The 23,214-nt window shown below is 43.9% G+C and overlaps 1 protein-coding gene across 1 annotated transcript in view; it reads right to left on the reverse strand.

Annotated features, from left to right (window-relative positions):
- ARTN (artemin) overlaps positions 1-20,222 on the reverse strand; it is a 37,442-nt gene extending 17,220 nt beyond the window's left edge. Inside the window, exons 1-2 of the mRNA XM_072127465.1 lie at positions 20,134-20,222; positions 17,065-17,503 (exon numbers count right to left, since the gene is read on the reverse strand). Of these exons, the coding sequence (XP_071983566.1) occupies positions 17,065-17,503; positions 20,134-20,193 (499 nt within the window). The 5' untranslated portion in view covers positions 20,194-20,222. The remainder of the gene's footprint in view (positions 1-17,064; positions 17,504-20,133) is intronic.
- Positions 20,223-23,214: the final 2,992 nt, after the last annotated feature.

The raw sequence follows: 23,214 nt of genomic DNA on the forward strand, positions 1-23,214 counted from the left end.
CCATACTGGCCCCCTTAGTGTTGTAGTGCTGTCTTCTGGACCTGCCATACCGGCCCCCTTAGTGTTGTAGTGCTGTCATCTGGACCTGCCATACTGACCCCCTTAGTGTTGTAGTGCTGTCATCTGGACCTGCCATACTGACCCCCTAGTGTTGTAGTGCTGTCATCTGGACCTGCCATACTGGCCCCCATTAGTGTTGTAGTGCTGTCATCTGGACCTGCCATACTGACCCCCTAGTGTTGTAGTGCTGTCATCTGGACCTGCCATACTGACCCCCTAGTGTTGTAGTGCTGTCATCTGGAGCTGCCATACTGACCCCCATTAGTGTTGTAGTGCTGTCATCTGGACCTGCCATACTGACCCCCATTAGTGTTGTAGTGCTGTCATCTGGACCTGCCATACTGACCCCCTAGTGTTGTAGTGCTGTCATCTGGACCTGCCATACTGACCCCCTAGTGTTGTAGTGCTGTCATCTGGAGCTGCCATACTGACCCCCTAGTGTTGTAGTGCTGTCATCTGGACCTGCCATACTGGCCCCCATTAGTTGTGTAGTGCTGTCATCTGGACCTGCCATACTGACCCCCATTAGTGTTGTAGTGCTGTCATCTGGACCTGCCATACTGGCCCCCTAGTGTTGTAGTGCTGTCATCTGGACCTGCCATACTGACCCCCTAGTGTTGTAGTGCTGTCTTCTGGACCTGCCATACTGACCCCCTAGTGTTGTAGTGCTGTCATCTGGACCTGCCATACTGGCCCCCATTAGTGTTGTAGTGCTGTCATCTGGACCTGCCATACTGACCCCCATTAGTGTTGTAGTGCTGTCATCTGGACCTGCCATACTGACCCCCTAGTGTTGTAGTGCTGTCTTCTGGACCTGCCATACTGACCCCCTAGTGTTGTAGTGCTGTCATCTGGACCTGCCATACTGGCCCCCATTAGTGTTGTAGTGCTGTCATCTGGACCTGCCATACTGGCCCCCATTAGTGTTGTAGTGCTGTCAACTGGACCTGCCATACTGCCCCCCATTAGTATTGTAGTGCTGTCATCTGGACCTGCCATACTGACCCCCATTAGTGTTGTAGTGCTGTCATCCGGACCTGCCATACTGACCCCCTAGTGTTGTAGTGCTGTCATCTGGACCTGCCATACTGACCCCCTTAGTGTTGTAGTGCTGTCATCTGGACCTGCCATACTGACCCCCTTAGTGTTGTAGTGCTGTCATCTGGACCTGCCATACTGACCCCCATAGTGTTGTAGTGCTGTCATCTGGACCTGCCATACTGACCCCCTTAGTGTTGTAGTGCTGTCATCTGGACCTGCCATACTGACCCCCATTAGTGTTGTAGTGCTGTCATCTGGACCTGCCATACCGGCCCCCTTAGTGTTGTAGTGCTGTCATCTGGACCTGCCATACTGACCCCCATTAGTGTTGTAGTGCTGTCATCTGGACCTGCCATACTGACCCCCTAGTGTTGTAGTGCTGTCATCTGGACCTGCCATACTGGCCCCCATTAGTTGTGTAGTGCTGTCATCTGGACCTGCCATACTGACCCCCATTAGTGTTGTAGTGCTGTCATCTGGACCTGCCATACTGGCCCCCTAGTGTTGTAGTGCTGTCATCTGGACCTGCCATACTGACCCCCTAGTGTTGTAGTGCTGTCTTCTGGACCTGCCATACTGACCCCCTAGTGTTGTAGTGCTGTCATCTGGACCTGCCATACTGGCCCCCATTAGTGTTGTAGTGCTGTCATCTGGACCTGCCATACTGACCCCCATTAGTGTTGTAGTGCTGTCATCTGGACCTGCCATACTGACCCCCTAGTGTTGTAGTGCTGTCTTCTGGACCTGCCATACTGACCCCCTAGTGTTGTAGTGCTGTCATCTGGACCTGCCATACTGGCCCCCATTAGTGTTGTAGTGCTGTCATCTGGACCTGCCATACTGGCCCCCATTAGTGTTGTAGTGCTGTCATCTGGACCTGCCATACTGACCCCCATTAGTGTTGTAGTGCTGTCATCTGGACCTGCCATACTGGCCCCCATTAGTGTTGTAGTGCTGTCATCCGGACCTGCCATACTGGCCCCCATTAGTGTTGTAGTGCTGTCATCTGGACCTGCCATACTGGCCCCCATTAGTGTTGTAGTGCTGTCATCTGGACCTGCCATACTGACCCCCATTAGTGTTGTAGTGCTGTCATCTGGACCTGCCATACTGACCCCCTTAGGCTATATTCACACTGCCGTTGCCCGCCCGTACCGTACCGTAGCGGGCAACGGCAGTGTACGGGGAGAGGAGGAGGAGGTGAGCGCAGCTCACCCCCGCCCCTCTCCATAGCAACCTATAGCGCACGGCCCCGTATTACGGGAAAAGATAGGACATGTCCTATCTTTTTCCCGGGTACGGAACGGTACGGTGCCGCACGTGTGCTGCACCGTACCGCTCCCGTAGGGTGCCGTGCGCCCATAGAAGTGTATGGGGGACGTATATCGGCCGTATATACGTCGGCCGTATATACGTCCCCCATACGTTCGTGTGAATGTAGCCTTAGTGTTGTAGTGCTGTCATCTGGAGCTTCACCTTGACTTCCATGTATCCCCACCTGATAAATGTATACTGCACTTAATACCAGCAATGCCTGAAAGTCCAAAGACTTAGAAGAATCCAAAAATATCACCATGATAATAGTTCCTTTTAGTTGGTGCTACAACTACATGTAAATGATTTTCTAATAAAGAACACCCCTTGTGCTCCAGGGTTGAATTCTGTAGTTGCACCATGCATTGCACAAGCCCTACAGGTGTGAGGGTGTATGAGCTGAGCTACACCTCTATCACACCCTTTCTGTTTTATTCCCATGAAATCATTGTTTGGGTCTGCACATAATGTTACACCCTCTCTCCTTCCTTTCAGCCATTATTATTACTATTATGTCCCTTGAATTGTAAACATAATTTTAATTTTCATAGCAGATTTTTTTGGGAATTACTACTGAGCTCTGATAAACTATTCCATTCAGTCTACCTGCAGTGGCCACTAGGGGGAGCTAACTGCAGACTGCAATGTGACTAATTTCAATGGGACATAAGTCCAACTGTATTTGACATAAGTCAATGTATCGATGTATAGGAATGCAGCAGCACAGGATTTAGGAGCTGAACAGACTCCGCTTCCATCATTTCTGTGTGACTGTGAGCTTGCAGTAGCTGAGGTATAAGTCATCCATCATTCATCAATGTCTACAGGCATTGGGTGTGAGGCGGCCGGAAAAACAAATCTGCATCATGACAACATGAAAAGTCTAGGATGAATCGCAACACTGAATATTCCCTGCAGGAATTATCACCTTGTTGGAAAGCAACAGGGCAGAAATGCCCATGCCCATACAAGTACTTTAAGTGTCTGATTACCACTGACTTCCATTAAAATCAATGAATCTGCCAAAAAATATGGAAAATATCGGTTTGTTTTTTTTGTTGTTGTTTGGGGAATCATCTAAATTTTTATTCAACCAGAAGTTTTTTAGTTGTTTTTTTAAGGATGTGAAAAAAATAGATGGATATGAAAAAACGTGGATACGACACAACATGGCCTTAATGGTGCACATTTATTAAGAGTTGTGCAAACTGCACTAAATGCAGTTCGCCTGTGTAGTGTGCAGGGGGCGCCAGATGCAGGATTTGTGGTGCACTCTCTTCATGAATCTGAGGACCTCTGCACTGCTCCGACAGAGTGCACCAACTTTTTTGTGGTGCACCTTTAACATGGAGCGTGCAACAGACTTAACATGATAAATCTGGCGCAAGGTCCGACTGAGCATCGGAACGCCCCCTAATTTGTGTCGCTTGGTGCAGCCGCGCCACAAAATTGATGTTTTTTAAATGCCTGTGCAGGCAGTTTGCACCTAAAAGAACATGCAAAGTCTGACGGAAAACTGGCGCACAACAACACGTAAATGTTCCCCAATAAGCTTTTAATCTGCACCACATTTATTATGTATTTTAGACTCATATAATGTCGTTGACTACAAGTTGGCCCCTATCCCAACTTGCTGATTGATGGTGGCGTTATTGTGCACAATCAGACAGTGCAGAACATTTATCATGCAGTAGTGTCCAACAGAATTGTGTGTTGCACGCCAGATTCATGAAGAACGTGCGCCAGAAATCCTGAACCTGGCGCCCCCTGCAAACTACACAGGACACTGCACATAGTACACACTGCACTGGTTTTGATAAATATGGACCATACTATTTCTCCAAGCAATTACATATATTACACAGACAATTCTTTGTGTAACATGCCATAATAATAATAATATGAAATATGGAAATGAGCAATTATTCTCCAAATTATTATATTTTACCAAATGATCCTATATAGTCTGCTCTCACATGTATAACCTGCTCTCACTGCAATGTCTCATGTCTCTGAGTTCTTATTTATCAGCTTCTCTTATCATAATTCCACTTCACAGTGTTTCCATTCCTTATTCTGGAGTCCTGGGACCTGATCAGAGCTGTCAACCTGCAGAGGTTCTCACACTGCGGAGCTGTCAGCACTGGGATGAAGGACACTTTCCCAGACGAGCGATCTGCCGGTGTTCACACTGTGCAAGGCATGCAGCACGTCGCTGTGCATCAGCATCACTCTTATCGTCACGTGTCTTCTACATTTCCTCAAAAGATATCACCGGCTGGTTGTACGCTGAATGCTATTTACAGATTGTGGTCACATCAAATGGATAAAACGTTGGTCTTGCCATCTCTCTATAAGCTAAACTCCATTAGGGTACGGGCACACATACTGCTAGCGTTGCGTTTACAAGCATAACGCTAACGCAGGGGGCTCCGCCTCCACTTGTGGATGCAGTGCTTTCGGTACGTGTGACTGTACCTGTACAGCTTCTATGCAATGACAAGCGTGACCCTGTAGTTTCTGTAGTGGTTTTTGAGCAAAACTGGGAAGTAGATCTAACTAGAAAATTTTTTTTTAGGCAGTTGGAGTGTGCAGGGGGGCACCAGATTCATGAATAGTGGTGCCTGTTCTTTATGAATCTGCCGCCCCTGCACTGCTCCGAAAGAGTGCACCACTTTTTGGTGCACTTTGTTCATGCTGCAGAATTGTGGTGTGCAGTCTGACTAAGCAGTAAAAGTCCATTTAGGTGCACAGTTTTTCTGCTTATCGGACACGGAGCAGCTGCGACACAAAACTTACGCAGACACTTTAGAAATACATGAACTAGCAGTGTGCACGCTCTTTCTATTGCAAAGGGAAATAGAAAACTGGTGCAGACACTTTATAACTGCAGTCCATGATCTTACTTTAGTATGGCCTGAAAAACCCCTCCGTGTTTTAGATGCATTACATGCAGCTGTGTGCTACATTCAAAAAACGGGTAGTGGGCACAGTGTATATATGGGTAGAGGGCACAGTGTATATAGGGGTAGAGGGCACAGTGTACATACGGGTAGAGGATACAGTATATATACGGGTAGAGTGCACAGTGTATATACGGGTAGTGGGCACAGTGTATATATGGGTAGAGGGCACAGTGTATATAGGGGTAGAGGATACAGTGTATATACGGGTAGAGGGCACAGTGTATATATACAGGTAGAGGGCACAGTGTATATACGGGTAGAGGATACAGTGTATATACAGGTAGAGGGCACAGTTTATATACAGGTAGAGTGCACAGTGTATATAGGGGTAGAGGGCACAGTGTATATACGGGTAGAGGATACAGTGTATATACGGGTAGAGTGCACAGTGTATATACGGGTAGTGGGCACAGTGTATATAGGGGTAGAGGATACAGTGTATATACGGGTAGAGTGCACAGTGTATATACGGGTAGTGGGCACAGTGTATATAGGGGTAGAGGATACAGTGTATATACGGGTAGAGGATACAGTGTATATACGGGTAGAGGGCACAGTGTATATACGGATAGAGGGCACAGTGTATATACGGATAGGGAATACAGTGTATATACGAGTAGAGAGTACAGTGTATATACGGGTAGAGGATACATAGTATATTGCAGCAGTAGCCCTATGTTATATAGACAGTATGGAACATTTGAGTCCAAGCTGCCCCTATATACTGTATTGTAGTCTGTAATAATATAAATGACCCCCAATGTCTTATTCCTCTCCGTACACCTGCTCCAGTCTCTTTCTTATCTGCACACAATACATTGTATTCTTACTTGTTGGTTACATCATCAATCATGTATTTAGCCTCTTGGTAAAGAGACATTACAAGGCGTCACTAATGAAACACACAACTCTGAAATACAAGCATCGCTGGTTATAAATAGAGGATGCATCACTGCTACAACATGTAGGTTATCCGTTTTCTTAAACACCGCTATCCACAATTCAGCCCATAGGTGGCAGTAATATATCTCAGAAAGCTTTTCCCATACAAACTGTCCTGCTCAGTCCATGTCTCTTAGCTATTAATACACTGGCACAGCATTCTCTGCCAGGGGTCATCATAAAATGTAAGTTCATTCTCTTCATGGTTCCCATAAGAATCTGCAACCAAATTAGGCTAAGAGATAGGAAATATAAAGCACCAAGCGTGCCAAGGCGAGTTGTACTTGATAAAATGGATACATGCCACTTAAGAGTTGTATAATACAGTATCCAATTTTCCCCACAGTATAGTAATATATCAGCATTAAAGGGGCGCACTCTCTACTGACCGACAAGTATCAGTATTTGTATTCAAATATGGAGTAGTGTGAACCCACCTGCACCCACCAAGAGCTGCACACACTGTGAGCTGCACACCCCGAGAGCTGCACTCACCGCAAGCTGCACACCCCGAGAGCTGCACTCACCGCAAGCTGCACACCTCCAGAGCTGCACACACCGCAAGCTGCACACCTCGAGAGCTGCACACACCTCGAGAGCTGCACATCCCGAGAGCTGCACTCACCGCAAGCTGCACACATAGTATATATGTGCTGGTTATATTAGGCTAAGTATTAATAAGATCAGGTATAAATGATAGGAAGCGACCGCTACAGACCCTGCTCCCAGTCTGTGTTATAGTAAAGTATAACTAAGCTGTTTTTATTGCAGAAAGTAATGTTACATGTGATAATAGTAATATGTAATATAAAAGAGATTCTCAGGGCCTTTTATCTGCTCCTTCTTTCTCCGGTAGTGAGCATTGCCTCTGAAAGCTTTCTCATCCCATACACAGTAGAGAGACGGGGGCGAATGCATAATAATCTCCCCATAACTACAGAATATTTTAGCTCTGTAAGGAGATCAGTGTATTCAGTGACTGTAAGGAGTTACGTCTTTAGACTCTTTGGGGCTCATTTACAAAGGGTCCGCGGAGCACATTTTCGCTGGGTTTCACGTCGATTTCCATTTTGCGCCGAACTGCCCCGGGATTTTGGCGCACATGATTGAATTTTGGCATAATCGGGGGGACTGGCCATTGGACAACCCGATGGATTCGGACAATGCGCAGGAGTTAACAATTAGAATTGTGTCGCAAGACACGCACTTACAAGCACCGGGAAGAAGCAGGTGAACTCCGGTGGACCTCAGCGCAGAAGCGCCAGATGCAGGAACTCGGGCGCACGAGCTTAGTGAATCGTGGCAGACCCGAATCCTCGTTGGACAAGGCACCGCGGGATCGCGACAGGAACGGGTAAGTAAATCAGCCCCTTTATCTCTGAGCTGTCAGTGGAGTAGAGGGACAGAAACCAATGTAAATTCCTTTACTTTGCTATTATAATCTGCAGCTTTTGCAGTTTTGTTGAAAGTTTAGCTTATGTTGTTACCACCATAACCCATTGGAGGAGTGTGAATAAAAATCAACCCAGCTACAAGGATCCCCATTATAGTACAGTATATTATAAACTAGAATCTGCAGGAACATTCCTTACATTCAGTAAGACAGGAAAGTATTCTCCGGCAGAGCCAGCACATGGCTTCCAGCATGGACACGGCTTCTTGCACATGTCACAGTGTATTCACTACTTTTTCCTCATCTCTTATTCTAGTTTGCACCGATGTCCCCCTCTGGTTCCCCTCCAGTTATACGGTCTCCACGTTAGACTCTCTATAGCAGAACGCTTCTTGTGCCCCTGATAACACAGTAATATCCCACACTTCTCCCCCGGCTGCACGTTTCCCTTCCTTCCGCGTGTTTATCATGTAGCGAGCAGCACACGTCCTACCTGAGGCGCTTCATGCTCATTCCTGACACTAGCTGACAAACGCTTCATGCTTCTAGATTACGTGTCCGCAGATTTCTACAGCTCAGGTCTCCATTATTAGCAGGGATCCTCATCTTACTGCCGTACATTGTGTCGTCTAGTGTTCCCTGACGTTTGTAGGGCTGTGCTTCCTGGGTACGATCCCTCTCAAGAGTTGGCAAATACAGGCGGTCCCCTACTTAAGGACACCCGACTTACAGACAACCCATAGTTACAGACAGACCCCTCTGCCCACTGTGACCTCTGGTGAAGCTCTCTGGATGCTTTAAAATAGTCCCAGACTGCAATAATCAGCTTAAAATTGTCTGCAATGAAGCTTTATTAATAATCTTTGGTCCTATTACAGCAAAAAAATTTGAAACTCCAATTGTCACTGGGGCAAAAAAAAAAATTGTCGGGAACTACAATGATAAAATATACAGTTTCGACTTACATACAAATTCAACTTAAGAACAAACCTACAGTCCCTATCTTGTATGTAACCCGGGGACTGCCTGTACACATGTTGTCCGGTGACGGCAGTGTTATCTTATGGTCAGTATAAAACTATCGGAGTCAGGTTACCTTCCTAGAAACGCGTGTCGCAGCTGACACCTGGTGCCGACACCTGAGTAAAGCCAGCATGACATAGCTCCACCTGGAGTGCACCTCCCCTGCAGTCCCCTATAACTTATGCCGATCGGACACAGACAGGGGGTCAAAGCACAAAAAACAAACAGCGACAGAGAAATCAGCGTGCGGAGAAGGAGGATTCATACCCGAATGCTGTCATCAGGGGGTTTGTGCTCACTGTCCACAGCACCTTCTGCATTACATGAAGGGGAGGTGTCTGCATTGTGTGAGAGGGGGTGGAAATGGGATCGTCTTTAAAAGAATTTAACCTTTTGACTGCCACATAGTACACGCTTGGGGCTTTTATTTGTCGAGCAAACAACGGAGCACATATGGTATAAATATTTACTGTACGAGTGCAATGTGTTCATTCAGCGTCCGCGCCGCACTCTTCCGCTATGTGACTCTGCACACTCACAAAATGTTTATTAAGATGATATGAAAAGCCGCGCCAGCTCTGCCCGGGATATGTAACACCAGCGTGGAATTCAGAGACAAGAGTACCAGGCGGGTTACATATAAACACAGCCTGGAGATGGAGCGATGTTTACAGCTTAGATACCGTATCTCAGCGTGGTATGCCGAAGAGTGACAGGAATCGATCACATAATGCAACCACTCCTACACAAAGCAGCAAGTTTACATACACGGACGGATACTTGGCAGCACATAGACTTGTAATACTGACACCTTCCCTGTGCCCTTACAAATCAGATCTATGATTGTCCAATAATCAAGAACATTGAGGAACCAGCAACTTATTTGTTTGCATCATAAATGGACCTGTGTGTGTGACCACAACAAATAACACTTATTCACATGTCGCATACTTTTCCATTTTAATGTATTTATTTGATACATTTTTTAACGTAAAGAGGTAATATTATAAAAGGTAATTAGCGAAGAGTCCATTTAGTGAATCGCTTCAAGATTAACATAAGATCTGACCTTATTTGCTACACATTATCTGGTGGATCTGACCAGTGAATATATTTTAAAGGACATCTACCACCAGGATGAAGGATTGTACACCAAGTACTGACATACTGGTGAGTGCCCCCTCTGGCTGGACCTGCTCTTCTTTAATATTCCTGGTTTTTAAGAAAAAAGGCTTTAAAAATTAGGGGCTCCAGTCTCCATTAACACCTATTAAGCCTGGAGCCCCTCTGGCTCATTTGCATACTTTGAAAAACCTTTTTTGTACAAACTAGAGCATAAAAAACTAAAAGTGCATGTAAGTGTACTTAGTTTACAATCTTTCATTCTGGTGGTAGGTGTCCTTTAACTTCTGTAATGCACAGAAAGGAACCGCCCACTCATGAATAAGCTTAACAGCTGAATATGATAATGATTCATTGGACCCATCTCAGGTCATTTGCATACAGCTTTAGGACCTGATTGTTTAAGTTTACAGGCAATGTAGGAATATAGACAATGCTTTCTAGTGGCAGTTTATGAAAATATATTTAGTTTAGGGGGTTAATTTTCCTGACAGGTTCTCTTTAAATCTTAATTTTCCCCAGTTATTTCTTTTGTATTGTTTCAACACATTATCACCTCTGTATTGTCTTACCCCAATATCACCCAAGGATCATCTTACCCTGATATCATTTTTTATCACCCATCTCTTGTCCTACCACAATATTATTTATTATCACTCATGTCTTGTCCTACCCAATATCATCCATTATCACACATGTATTAGCCACATTTTCTTTCATTGTTGCCATCTATTTATCTCACCCTGTCGTCCACTATTATGTGTTGTCTCATTGCCTCATTATTATCCATAATTACCCAAGTATTATCTCATCCCATTATCACCCATGTAACCTATGTATTGTCTAACCCCACAGTTCTCCAGTATTATAAAACCCCATTACTACCCATATGTCACATTCAGTTTGTGACAGAAGGACAATGAAACCCTATAAATATTAGTAAACAGCGAGGAAGGATCTTTAGTTTTGCTGTCTATATCCCCCACTACCTCCTCTATCTCCCCAGCCACATTGTTCTTGGTGAATGTGTATCTGATGGTTTATGCGATTATGATGTTTCATAGTTATATAGTCATAATAATTAATATTAGAGGAGATCATATATATCTGTCCCCAAACAAGAAGTCTCCAGGTTATTACACAAGAGCATGTGCAGGGCACAGCTGTAACAGCCTCTTATCTGAAGTTTCCATTAATAATATGAACATTATTTGGGCGGGTAACAGCTTCAATCCATAATCATTGACTTGTTGCAGATTTAAGCCAGGAATGCTGCCAGCGTTATCGCCTGTTACATAATATGATAATGTGCGCGGCCGTTGTGCTCTTAACCCTCTCCACGTGATACTTCTGTGGGTCTTATGTGTCTATCTCTCCCCTTTATATTCTTGTGCATTTCAGGCAAATCTACTACAAGCCGATGGATATTGAGAATGATGGTTGTATAAGCTATAGGCAGCTGCAATGGCCTCAGCGTATAGATAATGCAGCCTGGATGTCCTTTTCTTCCCTGAGGGATTCAGCGTCATCTCAGGTTCACACTCGCTCATGTAGTTATTTTTTCTTCAGTGTCTATTGGTGGTTTTTACAAGGACTTTTCATAATTTCCAAAAACTCAGTACAGGTAGTCCCCGGGTTACGCACAGGATAGGTTCTGGAGGTTTTTTCTTAAGTGGAATTTGTATGTAAGTTGGAACTGTATACTTTATAATTGTAACCCAAACCAAATTAGTTTGGTCTCTGAATTTTAAAAATGTTGGATTGTCATGAGAACGAGGATTAACACTAAAGCTTAATGTCAGACGCCTTTGATAACTGTTACAGCTGATCATTGTAGCCTAAGGCTAAAGAACAGTAAATTACCAATATCCAGAGGTTTGTCTGTAACTAGGGGTCGTCTGTAAGTAGGGGACCACCTGTAGTTGTTTTTGTCCTTTGTTAGTTTACGCTCCTCTGTTTAAGATGCAGCTGAAATCATTTTCTCTAGGCCAATATGCTAATTAGTCCATCTAATGTCATTTGGGCCGTGCCCAGTTGGAGCTAACCTCTGGCGCTACAGTTTAGCTAGGGCACCTCTGTTGGTATACTGAGGCCGGCATTAAGTCTCATTGAAGGGGTTTCCCCATGGAAAAAGTTAGGTTCTATCCACAGGACTTGCAGGCCTAACAGTGATGAGACCCCAACAGATCACTGGAACGAGGGACTCCTTGTTGCTCCCTGAGATGAGCAGAGCAGCCGGTTGTGCATGGCCAGTCTGCCCCGTTCATCTCTATGGAGCTGACGGAGATTCCCAAGTACGGCGCTCGTCAATCTACGTCAGCTCCAAAGAAATGAACGGGGCAGACCGGCCATGCACAGCCGGCTGCTCTGATCATCTCGGGGAGCGACAAGGGGTCTGACTGGGGTACATTGGACCCCTTGTTCTAGTGACATCAGCAAGTTGGGCCTAACTTGTTTAGTGGGAAAACCGATTTAAGGCCCCATAAACATGATCGTAAAGGGGGGGGGGGGCAGTGATTCAGTGGTATTACACCCCCCATAAAGGTCTATTGCAGCCCAATGAACTACAGCTGGCACACCACTGCTGGCATCTGCATACAAACAGAGACCAGGGGGGACAGCAGGCGCAGCTGCTGAAGGCCACATACACACGGCCGCTGTGGAAGCGTATATATGGCACATCCTATATTTCGTCGTCTTGCACCTCCGGACGCTCGCTTCTCTATGGAGAGGTGAGGGGTGCAGCGCTCAGCCCTTCTCCTCTCCAGCGCGCGGCTGTATTTTAGTCCGAGAGAACATACGTCGTGTGAACGTACCCTAAATCAACTTCTATCAATATTTTAGCAATGTGTGAATCCATTTCAATGGCTTCCACTTTTGAAGCAGAAATACTTCAAAATGGAGTATGTGGAAAGCAATTCATCCTTGAAGCCATCACTACAATACTGCAATATTGTCTCTACGCAAACAGCACAATAGGAAATCTGAGCTCTATGTGCTGACCGCACCGCGACCCGGTGCCATTCACCTCTATAGGGTCGTGATACGGCCGCATCATCTGCCCCCATAATGTCATGTGCACGGGGCCTTGTCCTGTATTATTCAATGGTCAAAGGAGACTGGAGACTTGACTATAACATCATGGTAAGTCCCTACAAAATGATCTCATCAGAGCCATCTCTAAGCCAAAAGACAGGTCCAGGATATGCTGCCGTACAGACTGGGAGCTGTTGTGACTGGATCCTATGCTGTAAGCTCCTGGCTGTGAGCTAGCCGACCATATTGTGGTGAGCTCCAGCCCCCATAGAGGTCTTATGTGCACGGTCATAGTGTGAAGAGCCACCATGTCTCACTGCACTGTGATCAAGCCAGGTCCTATTCCTGCCCGTATTGTGGTCACTCAGCTCCTATCTCCATCCGGCCCAATGGAGCCGCAAACATCACCCAGTTTTTGCACTTACAGTTGTGTGCATGAGGCATGACCCTGAGATTATGTCCACCGAATAATGGATAAAGAGGAAGTGAGTACAGCGTCCACCCAAGGGGGTGACAGCCAGTGTATGGGTGAACTGTGAGTAGAAGCCGTAGTAGAAGTGATATCTCAGAGAGGCGTCAACAAAACAATGGCATCTGTAAGGTGAGAAGATTGCATTTCTGGAGATTTGTTGGGGCAGATTGCACTGGAGGGCATGATGTAAAACAGTACAAGGACGTAAACAGGATTAAGTTTCATAGTGAATTTGTAGAATGTTATGAGGGGCCTGTCACATTGCTGCACTTTACATATAGTTTTATGGGATTAAAACATAAAACAAAGTAAAACCTTAGGGATTATGCTGTGCCGGTTGTAAAAAAAAAAGCCATGTCAGCCACTGATGGATGAAATATTTTATTGTTACTCAGAACCAGGAAATATTGCTGAGTTTTTCGATCGCTCAAAATAATTTGGGACATTGGGAATCTTAGGAATATGGCCAAAGGGGCCCAAAGGCTCCTACATAAGGAGACACTGATATCAATGGCGTTAATGTTATTAGTTGGTGGCCGTGTTATGTAGTACATTATCACCCTGTAAAACAACTGTTGAGATTGTGATAAAATAATAGAATTCTAGACAGTCCCCAGGTTACGTACAGGATAGGTTCTGAAGGTTTGTTCTTAAGTTGAATTTGTATATAAGTCGGAACTGTATATTTTATAATTGTAACCCCAACCAAAATTTTTTTGGTCTCAGACAATTGGATTTTAAAAATGTTGGATTGTCATTAGAACCAGGATTAGGCCTGGGACTAAAGTACAGGAAGCTACCAACATCCAGAGGTCCATTTGTAACTAGGGGTCGTATGTAAGTCGGATGTCCTTAAGTAGGGGATTGTCTGTATTGAGAAGTTTTTTTAAAAGAATGAAATATTGAAGCGGAGATTGGACTGTGCTAAAGGGCCCCATATCCTATTCTGGCTCTAGCTGTTGTTTTGCAGTCCAATAACAGGTACATGCACAGACAACCAGGAGTTTTGCCAAAAATGTGCTTAGCGGCTGCGTGCAATGGAAATGTGGCCTGTTATTCATTCACTACCGGAGTAAATTAACGGAAACTTTTTACAGTAAATGTGAAAACTGCAGATTCACCTCTAATATACTAAACAGAATTTTGTATAATAGTTTTCCACGATATGATGGATAAAATGTATCAGGCTGGGAATGTTTATAGTCAGTTTTGCTGTAGTTTGCGTTGCTATAATTTGCTCAAAATGTATCAGACAGTTCACAGACAATTCTGGTTAAATTCTATCTCCTCCCTTTCTTCTGTATTATAGATAATATACTGAGATGGTAAGAGAGGCCCACATTCTTGTGATCGGAGGGGGTCCCCGAGGTCAGATCTTCACAGGCCAACACGTTTTCCTTGACTCCCTAGCTCAGTGATGGCGAACCTTTTAGAGCCGGAGTGCCCAAACTTCAACCAAAAGCCACTTATTTATAGCAAAGTGCCAGAGTAGCAATTTAAGCAGTAATTTATTTCTCCTTTGACAACTTTCAATCGTTCAGCCTCCTAAGGACACCAACGCAGTTGAAAGGAGGAGGGCAAATTCATCTATCATTGTAGGAAGGTTCTCCAGGAATATTCTTTGAGTTCTATCTGGTGAACTTCATGCTGGGGTGATGGCCTGGGTGCCCACAGAGAGGGCTCAGAGTGCCGCCTCTGGCACCAGTGCCATAGGTTCGCCACCACTGCCCTAGCTTAACACAGGAGTGAAGTTGTGACACTTATTATTAACTTTTCACATCAGACTTTTAACTTTCATATCAAGTTAAAGGAAATCTATTATCAAAATCCATTATAATAAACCAGGGCCACTTACTGATAGATCCAGGCACTGTGACTGTGGTAACCTTCTTATATTTATTATCCAAAGCCTTCTCTGGTCTAAAATCATCTTTTAAAATTATGCTTATGAGACTGAAGGGCTCTGGGGTGGTTACCAGAGCCACTCCATGCTGTAGCTTCACAGGCTGTTACACTGTGCAGGAGCACTTCTCCCTCTTACTGTGTGAGATGACAGCAGGCAAAAGGAGCAGGGGGAGGGTAAGATAGAGTGTAACAGCATGTGAAGCTATAGCACCGAGGTGTTATCAGAGCCCTTCTGGCTCATTAGCATAATTGTAAAAGTTGATTTTAGAAGGAGAGAGACAATTGTGCAAATATTACACAACGGCACAAAAGGCTATTTTATGTTTTTTGTACAGTGAAATTCTGCAGCTCTTACTGATGAATTTCAGAACCCATGTTCTGCTGTGTTTATTCTGTGCTGGGCCCTGGATGTTTGTTGGTGCCCAGTATAATATCTGTGAGATATTAGTTTCTCTTTCTGCAGTAAATGATATAATCACAGGACCAGGATATGGCCAGGAATCAGCTGGGATTACGCTGACCTCACCCAGCATCCTAATCTTGTTTTCTGGACGCGAGTTCAAAGTGCACAGATCTGTCGAGTTTCAGGATTTGAGTCTTTAATGTGCTGCTGAGAATGATTGCACTTCAATCTGAGCCCAGAGATGTGCGCAGTCCTGCTGTCTCTACCGGCGTCATCTGTATCTGTCAACCTGAGCACTAAATCCCCCCAGACAGCGTTAGGGCGGTCCGGTGATAAACTGTTATACCCTATGACCACCTGCTTTACATTATATGTTAATACAAATAGCAGGGGGGGGGGGGTTTGTAAAATTCATCTATGACCACAATTCTGTATGAAGGGGCATCTTCCTAATTTCACTGGAAGCCATCCAAGACTCACAACTATATGAGGAATAAACCCTCGTCACCATGTTCCCCACTGATTTCACCTCATCGCTCAGTCCCAGTGGTAGGACTCCCCGGGATCAACAGAACATAACAAGGTTGTGTAAGATGGACCCTGGACGACAATGTCAGGATCACTACACACATGGCAGCAGGTTTATCTCCAATGCTGGGAGACCCCTCTGCCCTCATGGACCACAATATGGAGCGTATGATGTGGCTTTGTGGGTTTCCAGTAAGCACAAGAATCATGTAGCGATAATAAGAAACAAGTTATAAAAACCAAGTGTCTGCTCTGTGACACCTGCAGCAGAATCCGGGATATTGATGAGGGACAAACTGGTTCACCTATGGTAATTTACCACTAGAAATAGAAAATTGTCACATTTTTACACTTAAGAAGATGAAATGATTCATAAAGAATTCCCAAAATTTACTAACACCAAGTTCATGTGGTCATTGAACTTCTAGGAGTAGTATGAAGGAGTAGCCATAGATTAGGCAAAAACTGGAGTCCACAAGTATTGTCTGAGTAGCAGCCCACAGTGTCATCTATCTATCTATCCTCCTATCTATCTATCTATCTATCTATCTATCTATCTATCTATCTCCTATCTATCTATCCTCCTATCTATCTATCTATCTATCTATCTATCTATCTATCTATCTAATCTTTGTATCTCCTTTATATTCTCATATATCTTTCTCACATCTCAATCTGTATCTACTATCTATCTCTTAGCTATGTATATTTTTATCTAATACCTTTTAAATATCTATACATTTACTCACAGTGTAGCTATTTATCCATCCTCAGTTGATCTACCTAATATTAATAGACCTGATTTTCTATGTTTTGTGTCATAATTTACTCTTAAAATAGCAGGTAATCCAGCACTCACAGTGACTTGCTTTTTTGTTGCTCTTCTTCCTTTGAGAGGATTTCTTCCTAAAATTGTGTGCGGTGTTGTAGACCTCGGGACGGTTTCCAGGGAGTTTAGTATCGAGCCTTGCAGAAGTCTTTAATGTGCTGCTCCATTTACCATCATGTTCCTCGGAAGTCTTCAATGTGACCTCCCAACAGACATTGCCATATTGTAATATTCTTCCTGGTAATTGTCTGCAGGTCTGAGTTTGAGTCCTCCACCAATGACATAAATTGACAATAAGGTCCCCTTGACCAAAACTGAGCATCTCCAGGGGATGAGCCCAGTGTAAAATCACTTCCACGGCACCATAATCTGGAGCTGGACAGAGGTCGCCTGGTGCACAGGTCAGGGAAGCTTTCAGCAGGGAATGGATGAAGTTCTGTAACCTCCAAGCATAGAGCAGACTCTGTCCCTGCAGAGAGAGGAGGGCAAGAGAAACACAAAGCAGATGTGGTTAGAGTCTGCCCATACGTCCTTATCATAAATCTCATCCACTCACTGTCATAGATCCAAGAAGTGCTGTAAGTAATGAGTACATGTGTGTCCTACATACAGCTCGCTGCATCCTCTGTATAAGCATTGGGAATACATGTAAGCTTTGGGATAGGTAAGTAATGAAGATACTAAGAGAAGGTGGAGAAAAGCTGCAAATCTGGTGCAGGAGGGAAACTGCAGTAGTGATAGGAGATGTGATGTATGATATAGTGTGAATCACAATGTAGAAGACAACGGATCCATAGGGGCAAGTTATTATTGTGTTTACCACAGTTTTTGGGAATTTGTTCACATATTAATGAATTTTTGGCGCTCACATCCTTTTTTATTTGGCCACAGCTTTGAAATCCTGACACTTTCCCTGTACTTCTAGTTACTCTACACTTTCTCTGCACAATTTTTGGCACACAATTAGAGTTGCAAAAAGTTGGTCTATAGAGTTCTACTTCACCTTCATGAATGTGGAGTTAGCACAGACCATTTTCAGCCGTGAGCCAATTCACTAACCCCTCGCACCACCCATTGTATATTTATGCACGAGTCGTGTGCCAAAAATACGGACCCCTGGGCCAATATTGCTAAATGTCCCCCATAGTGCAGTGTCTTAGTCAGGTTATATGCAGATGAAATGAGTTCTTCATATTGTGCACAGTAAGGAAAGGACAAACTCCACTAGCGCTTCATATCTGACCTTATATAAACCTGTAACTTGTGCAGGAATGCTCAATTCTTCCTTCTGTCACCCCATCATTATAAAATGATCAATACCTTCCGATGGAATGTAAACCTCTCCAGCCGGCTTTATAGGTATGTGGAAGTCTGTGAAAACACAGCCGTCCATCTATAAACCTACTGTAAATGTCACAGGGACTCCGTCCACGTGTTAGTTACAGCTTTCCCAGACCTAAATCTTTCATTTTTTGCAGTTGAAAGAGTAAAGAGAAGAATAAGATCCACTTGATGTGAGAGAATCTGCAGGAAAGTTCATGTGTAGTGAAGTTAGAGCAGGTCTGTCCCAGGCGTAATGTCCCAGACATGTTAAGGCAGAGCGTTCACCCCACGACTTATCCTTCTCCAAGAACTAATCACACATCTGTTCATCGCTTACTTGGCTATGGGGCGGCTTGTCTCCTGCAGAGCGGGGACGTGTGTGTCATAGAGGAATCCTATATCAATGCTATAGGAGCCCTGAAGAGGAGGCTCATTCTAGATCGGGCTCTTCCCCATTGTAGTAAGTGATATCTCTAGGGAAGATCTTTCTTGTTGGATTGCTGCTCTGTGAGTCTTTAGAAGCATGTCGGGTCAAGCAGCCACTGAAATGGACCGAAGTACTATCCCTATATAGACCAAAACATAAACTGCCCCCCAGGGAAGACGTCAGGTAGGTCAATATACAAGGTCAATAAAAAGTAGCTAAGAGGTTCTCTCTTACCTAATATACAATTTCAATCCTAAAACACAATAACCCCTAGAATAGGGATAAGAGTAAATGAGTGTAAAAATATTTACATTGCACCCACAGCAGCTGCTACAATAATGTCATATAATAGTCACATCATAACAGGGAAGATAATGAGACTTACGTGTAGAATCATTCACACAAAATAGGATAAATCTAATTTCACTATGACAGATCAAATCCAGTCACAAGAGGATAGAGATGTAACTCATGTAAGGAGCGGAGATGAAACAATTCCCAATGGTAACAATCCTGCTGTCACATTCACAATAATTTCTCATAGCCACAAAGGAGGTCATGACACCTTACCGAAACCTAACGGCAGGGAGGTCGGCACCCCAAATACACATGTCTGGCATCCTGACCACCTGGCAGCTCAATAAATACACAAAGGTAATGGTTCACATTATGTACCCACAGCTCTGGCCATAACTATACTGTACAAGGAACAACACAGAACCAAAACAAGACCCCAAAATGGTGAACACCCACAAAGCGGACATAACAGGAGCAGCGACGGTCATGTAACAATGTGCCCCGTATGACAATACCCCGACATCAATTCACAAACTTCAAAGGACGTATTGATAGTTCAATAAAAGAGAAGGAAGGTAAATATTTACTGACATCTCCGGCTCGAATTGGCACTTGATTCCTTTGGCAAGATTTTTGGCCAGATATGGTTAACTCCACATAGCAGCCTTTTCATGTCAGATATCACTATCCACCCTCCAGGCTGTAAAAAACCTGCAGCTGTCTAAACTCTGTGCTGGGGTACACACAGTGAAGCGTCAGCTCCTCAGGGCAGCTCTGCCCGGGGTCCTGGGATATGAAACATTTACTGTATGTTATGTCATCAGGGTCCAGCACTTCAGCTCACATGTAGTCCATTCCCATAAATCAAGAGTTTCTGAGAGTTTCTTAAAGCACCAATTAGAGATAATGATGTAAACTGCGGATAATTGGAGATAAGATGTAAGACCTGCCTGTCACGGTGCATGAAGAGGTGGAAGCCCCTGCAGCATCTGACTATTATAATTGTGCCCGTTACCTGTGCACTTGTGTCATGGCAATGTGCTGGCACTTACCTTGCTCGCCTGCCCTCTCTTGTAAGCAGACTGATGCTTCTCTGATCCACCCCATGGCATGCTCTGGGATAGAAAGCCTTGTGCTGATCCTATCCTACGCTGAGCTCTTAAGAAATGCTCCCACCTCCCCAGGGGATCCCTCCCCATCCGCCTGCATTCTGCCTTCACTTCTGAGCATCAGGAGAGAACAAGGATAGACTTTCACCAATTTATTTTATAGCAGCGGAGACACAAGCAGCAGCTTGAAACGTCTGACATACTTCTAGGTTTTCCACATTAAGTGATATTCCGCTGTGTATCGCCAGTGTATTGTCTGTGTATCGCCAGTGTATTGTCTGTGTATCGCCAGTGTATTGTCTGTGTATCGCCAGTGTATTGTCTGTGTATCGCCAGTGTATTGTCTGTGTATCGCCAGTGTATTGTCTGTGTATCGCCAGTGTATTGTCTGTGTATCGCCAGTGTATTGTCTGTGTGTGTCCTGGTTCTCGCTTCAAAACTTAAAGTAAATGAACACAAAAACCCAAGCGCTCACATTGCACACATCCTTTGAATTATTTGGTGACACATCAACCCTGGGGTAATTAGTGCCAGAATGTGCACTGGACCTTATGTTCTGAGCTGCACCTGTCTGTGGGCCTGAACTGTACCTTTGTCACCCAACCCGAATATTGGGCTCCTACTGAGTTAGAAGGAAGACTTGCTTCTAGGGAAGAATGTCCAAGGGAGAACATACTAATACCAGGCTGCGTTGTCTTCTATACAGACATCATACATGTACATATAACACACTAATACCAGGCTGCGTTGTCTTCTATACAGACATCATACATGTACATATAACACACTAATAGCAGCCTGCGTTGTCTCCTATACAGACATCATACATGTACATATAACATACTAATACCAGGCTGCGTTGTCTCCTATACAGACATCATACATGTACATATAACATACTAATACCAGGCTGCGTTGTCTTCTATACAGACACCATACATGTACATATAACACACTAATACCAGGCTGCGTTGTCTTCTATACAGACACCATACATGTACATATAACACACTAATACCAGGCTGCATTGTCTTCTATACAGACACCATACATGTATATATAACACACTAATACCAGGCTGTGTTGTCTTCTATACAGACATCATACATGTACATATAACATACTAATACCAGGCTGCGTTGTCTCCTATACAGACATCATACATGTACATATAACATACTAATACCAGGCTGCGTTGTCTTCTATACAGACACCATACATGTACATATAACACACTAATACCAGGCTGCGTTGTCTTCTATACAGACACCATACATGTACATATAACATACTAATACCAGGCTGCGTTGTCTCCTATACAGACATCATACATGTACATATAACATACTAATACCAGGCTGCGTTGTCTTCTATACAGACACCATACATGTACATATAACACACTAATACCAGGCTGCGTTGTCTTCTATACAGACACCATACATGTACATATAACACACTAATACCAGGCTGCGTTGTCTTCTATACAGACATCATACATGTACATATGACATACTAATACCAGGCTGCGTTGTCTTCTATACAGACACCATACATGTACATATAACATACTAATACCAGGCTGCGTTGTCTCCTATACAGACATCATACATGTACATATGACATACTAATACCAGGCTGCGTTGTCTTCTATACAGACACCATACATGTACATATAACACACTAATACCAGGCTGCATTGTCTCCTATACAGACACCATACATGTACATATGACACACTAATACCAGGCTGCGTTGTCTCCTATACAGACACCATACATGTACATATGACACACTAATACCAGGCTGCGTTGTCTCCTATACAGACACCATACATGTACATATAACACACTAATACCAGGCTGCGTTGTCTTCTATACAGACATCATACATGTACATATGACATACTAATACCAGGCTGCGTTGTCTCCTATACAGACATCATACATGTATATATAACACACTAATACCAGGCTGCGTTGTCTTCTATACAGACACCATACATGTACATATAACACACTAATACCAGGCTGCGTTGTCTTCTATACAGACACCATACATGTACATATAACACACTAATACCAGGCTGCGTTGTCTCCTATACAGACACCATACATGTACATATAACACACTAATACCAGGCTGCATTGTCTCCTATACAGACACCATACATGTACATATAACACACTAATACCAGGCTGCGTTGTCTTCTATACAGACACCATACATGTACATATAACACACTAATACCAGGCTGCATTGTCTCCTATACAGACACCATACATGTACATATAACACACTAATACCAGGCTGCGTTGTCTTCTATACAGACACCATACATGTACATATAACACACTAATACCAGGCTGCATTGTCTCCTATACAGACACCATACATGTACATATAACACACTAATACCAGGCTGCATTGTCTCCTATACAGACACCATACATGTACATATAACACACTAATACCAGGCTGCGTTGTCTTCTATACAGACACCATACATGTACATATAACACACTAATACCAGGCTGCATTGTCTCCTATACAGACACCATACATGTACATATAACACACTAATACCAGGCTGCGTTGTCTTCTATACAGACACCATACATGTACATATAACACACTAATACCAGGCTGCGTTGTCTCCTATACAGACACCATACATGTACATATAACATACTAATACCAGGCTGCATTGTCTCCTATACAGACACCATGCATGTACATATAACATACTAATACCAGGCTGCGTTGTCTTCTATACAGACATCATACATGTACATATGACATACTAATACCAGGCTGCGTTGTCTTCTATACAGACACCATACATGTACATATAACATACTAATACCAGGCTGCGTTGTCTTCTATACAGACATCATACATGTACATATAACACACTAGTACCAGGCTGCATTGTCTCCTATACAGACACCATACATGTACATATAACATACTAATACCAGGCTGCGTTGTCTCCTATACAGACACCATACATGTACATATGAC

Source organism: Engystomops pustulosus, chromosome 10 (assembly GCF_040894005.1).
Source record: "Engystomops pustulosus chromosome 10, aEngPut4.maternal, whole genome shotgun sequence".
NCBI classification, from domain to species: Eukaryota; Metazoa; Chordata; class Amphibia; order Anura; family Leptodactylidae; genus Engystomops; species Engystomops pustulosus.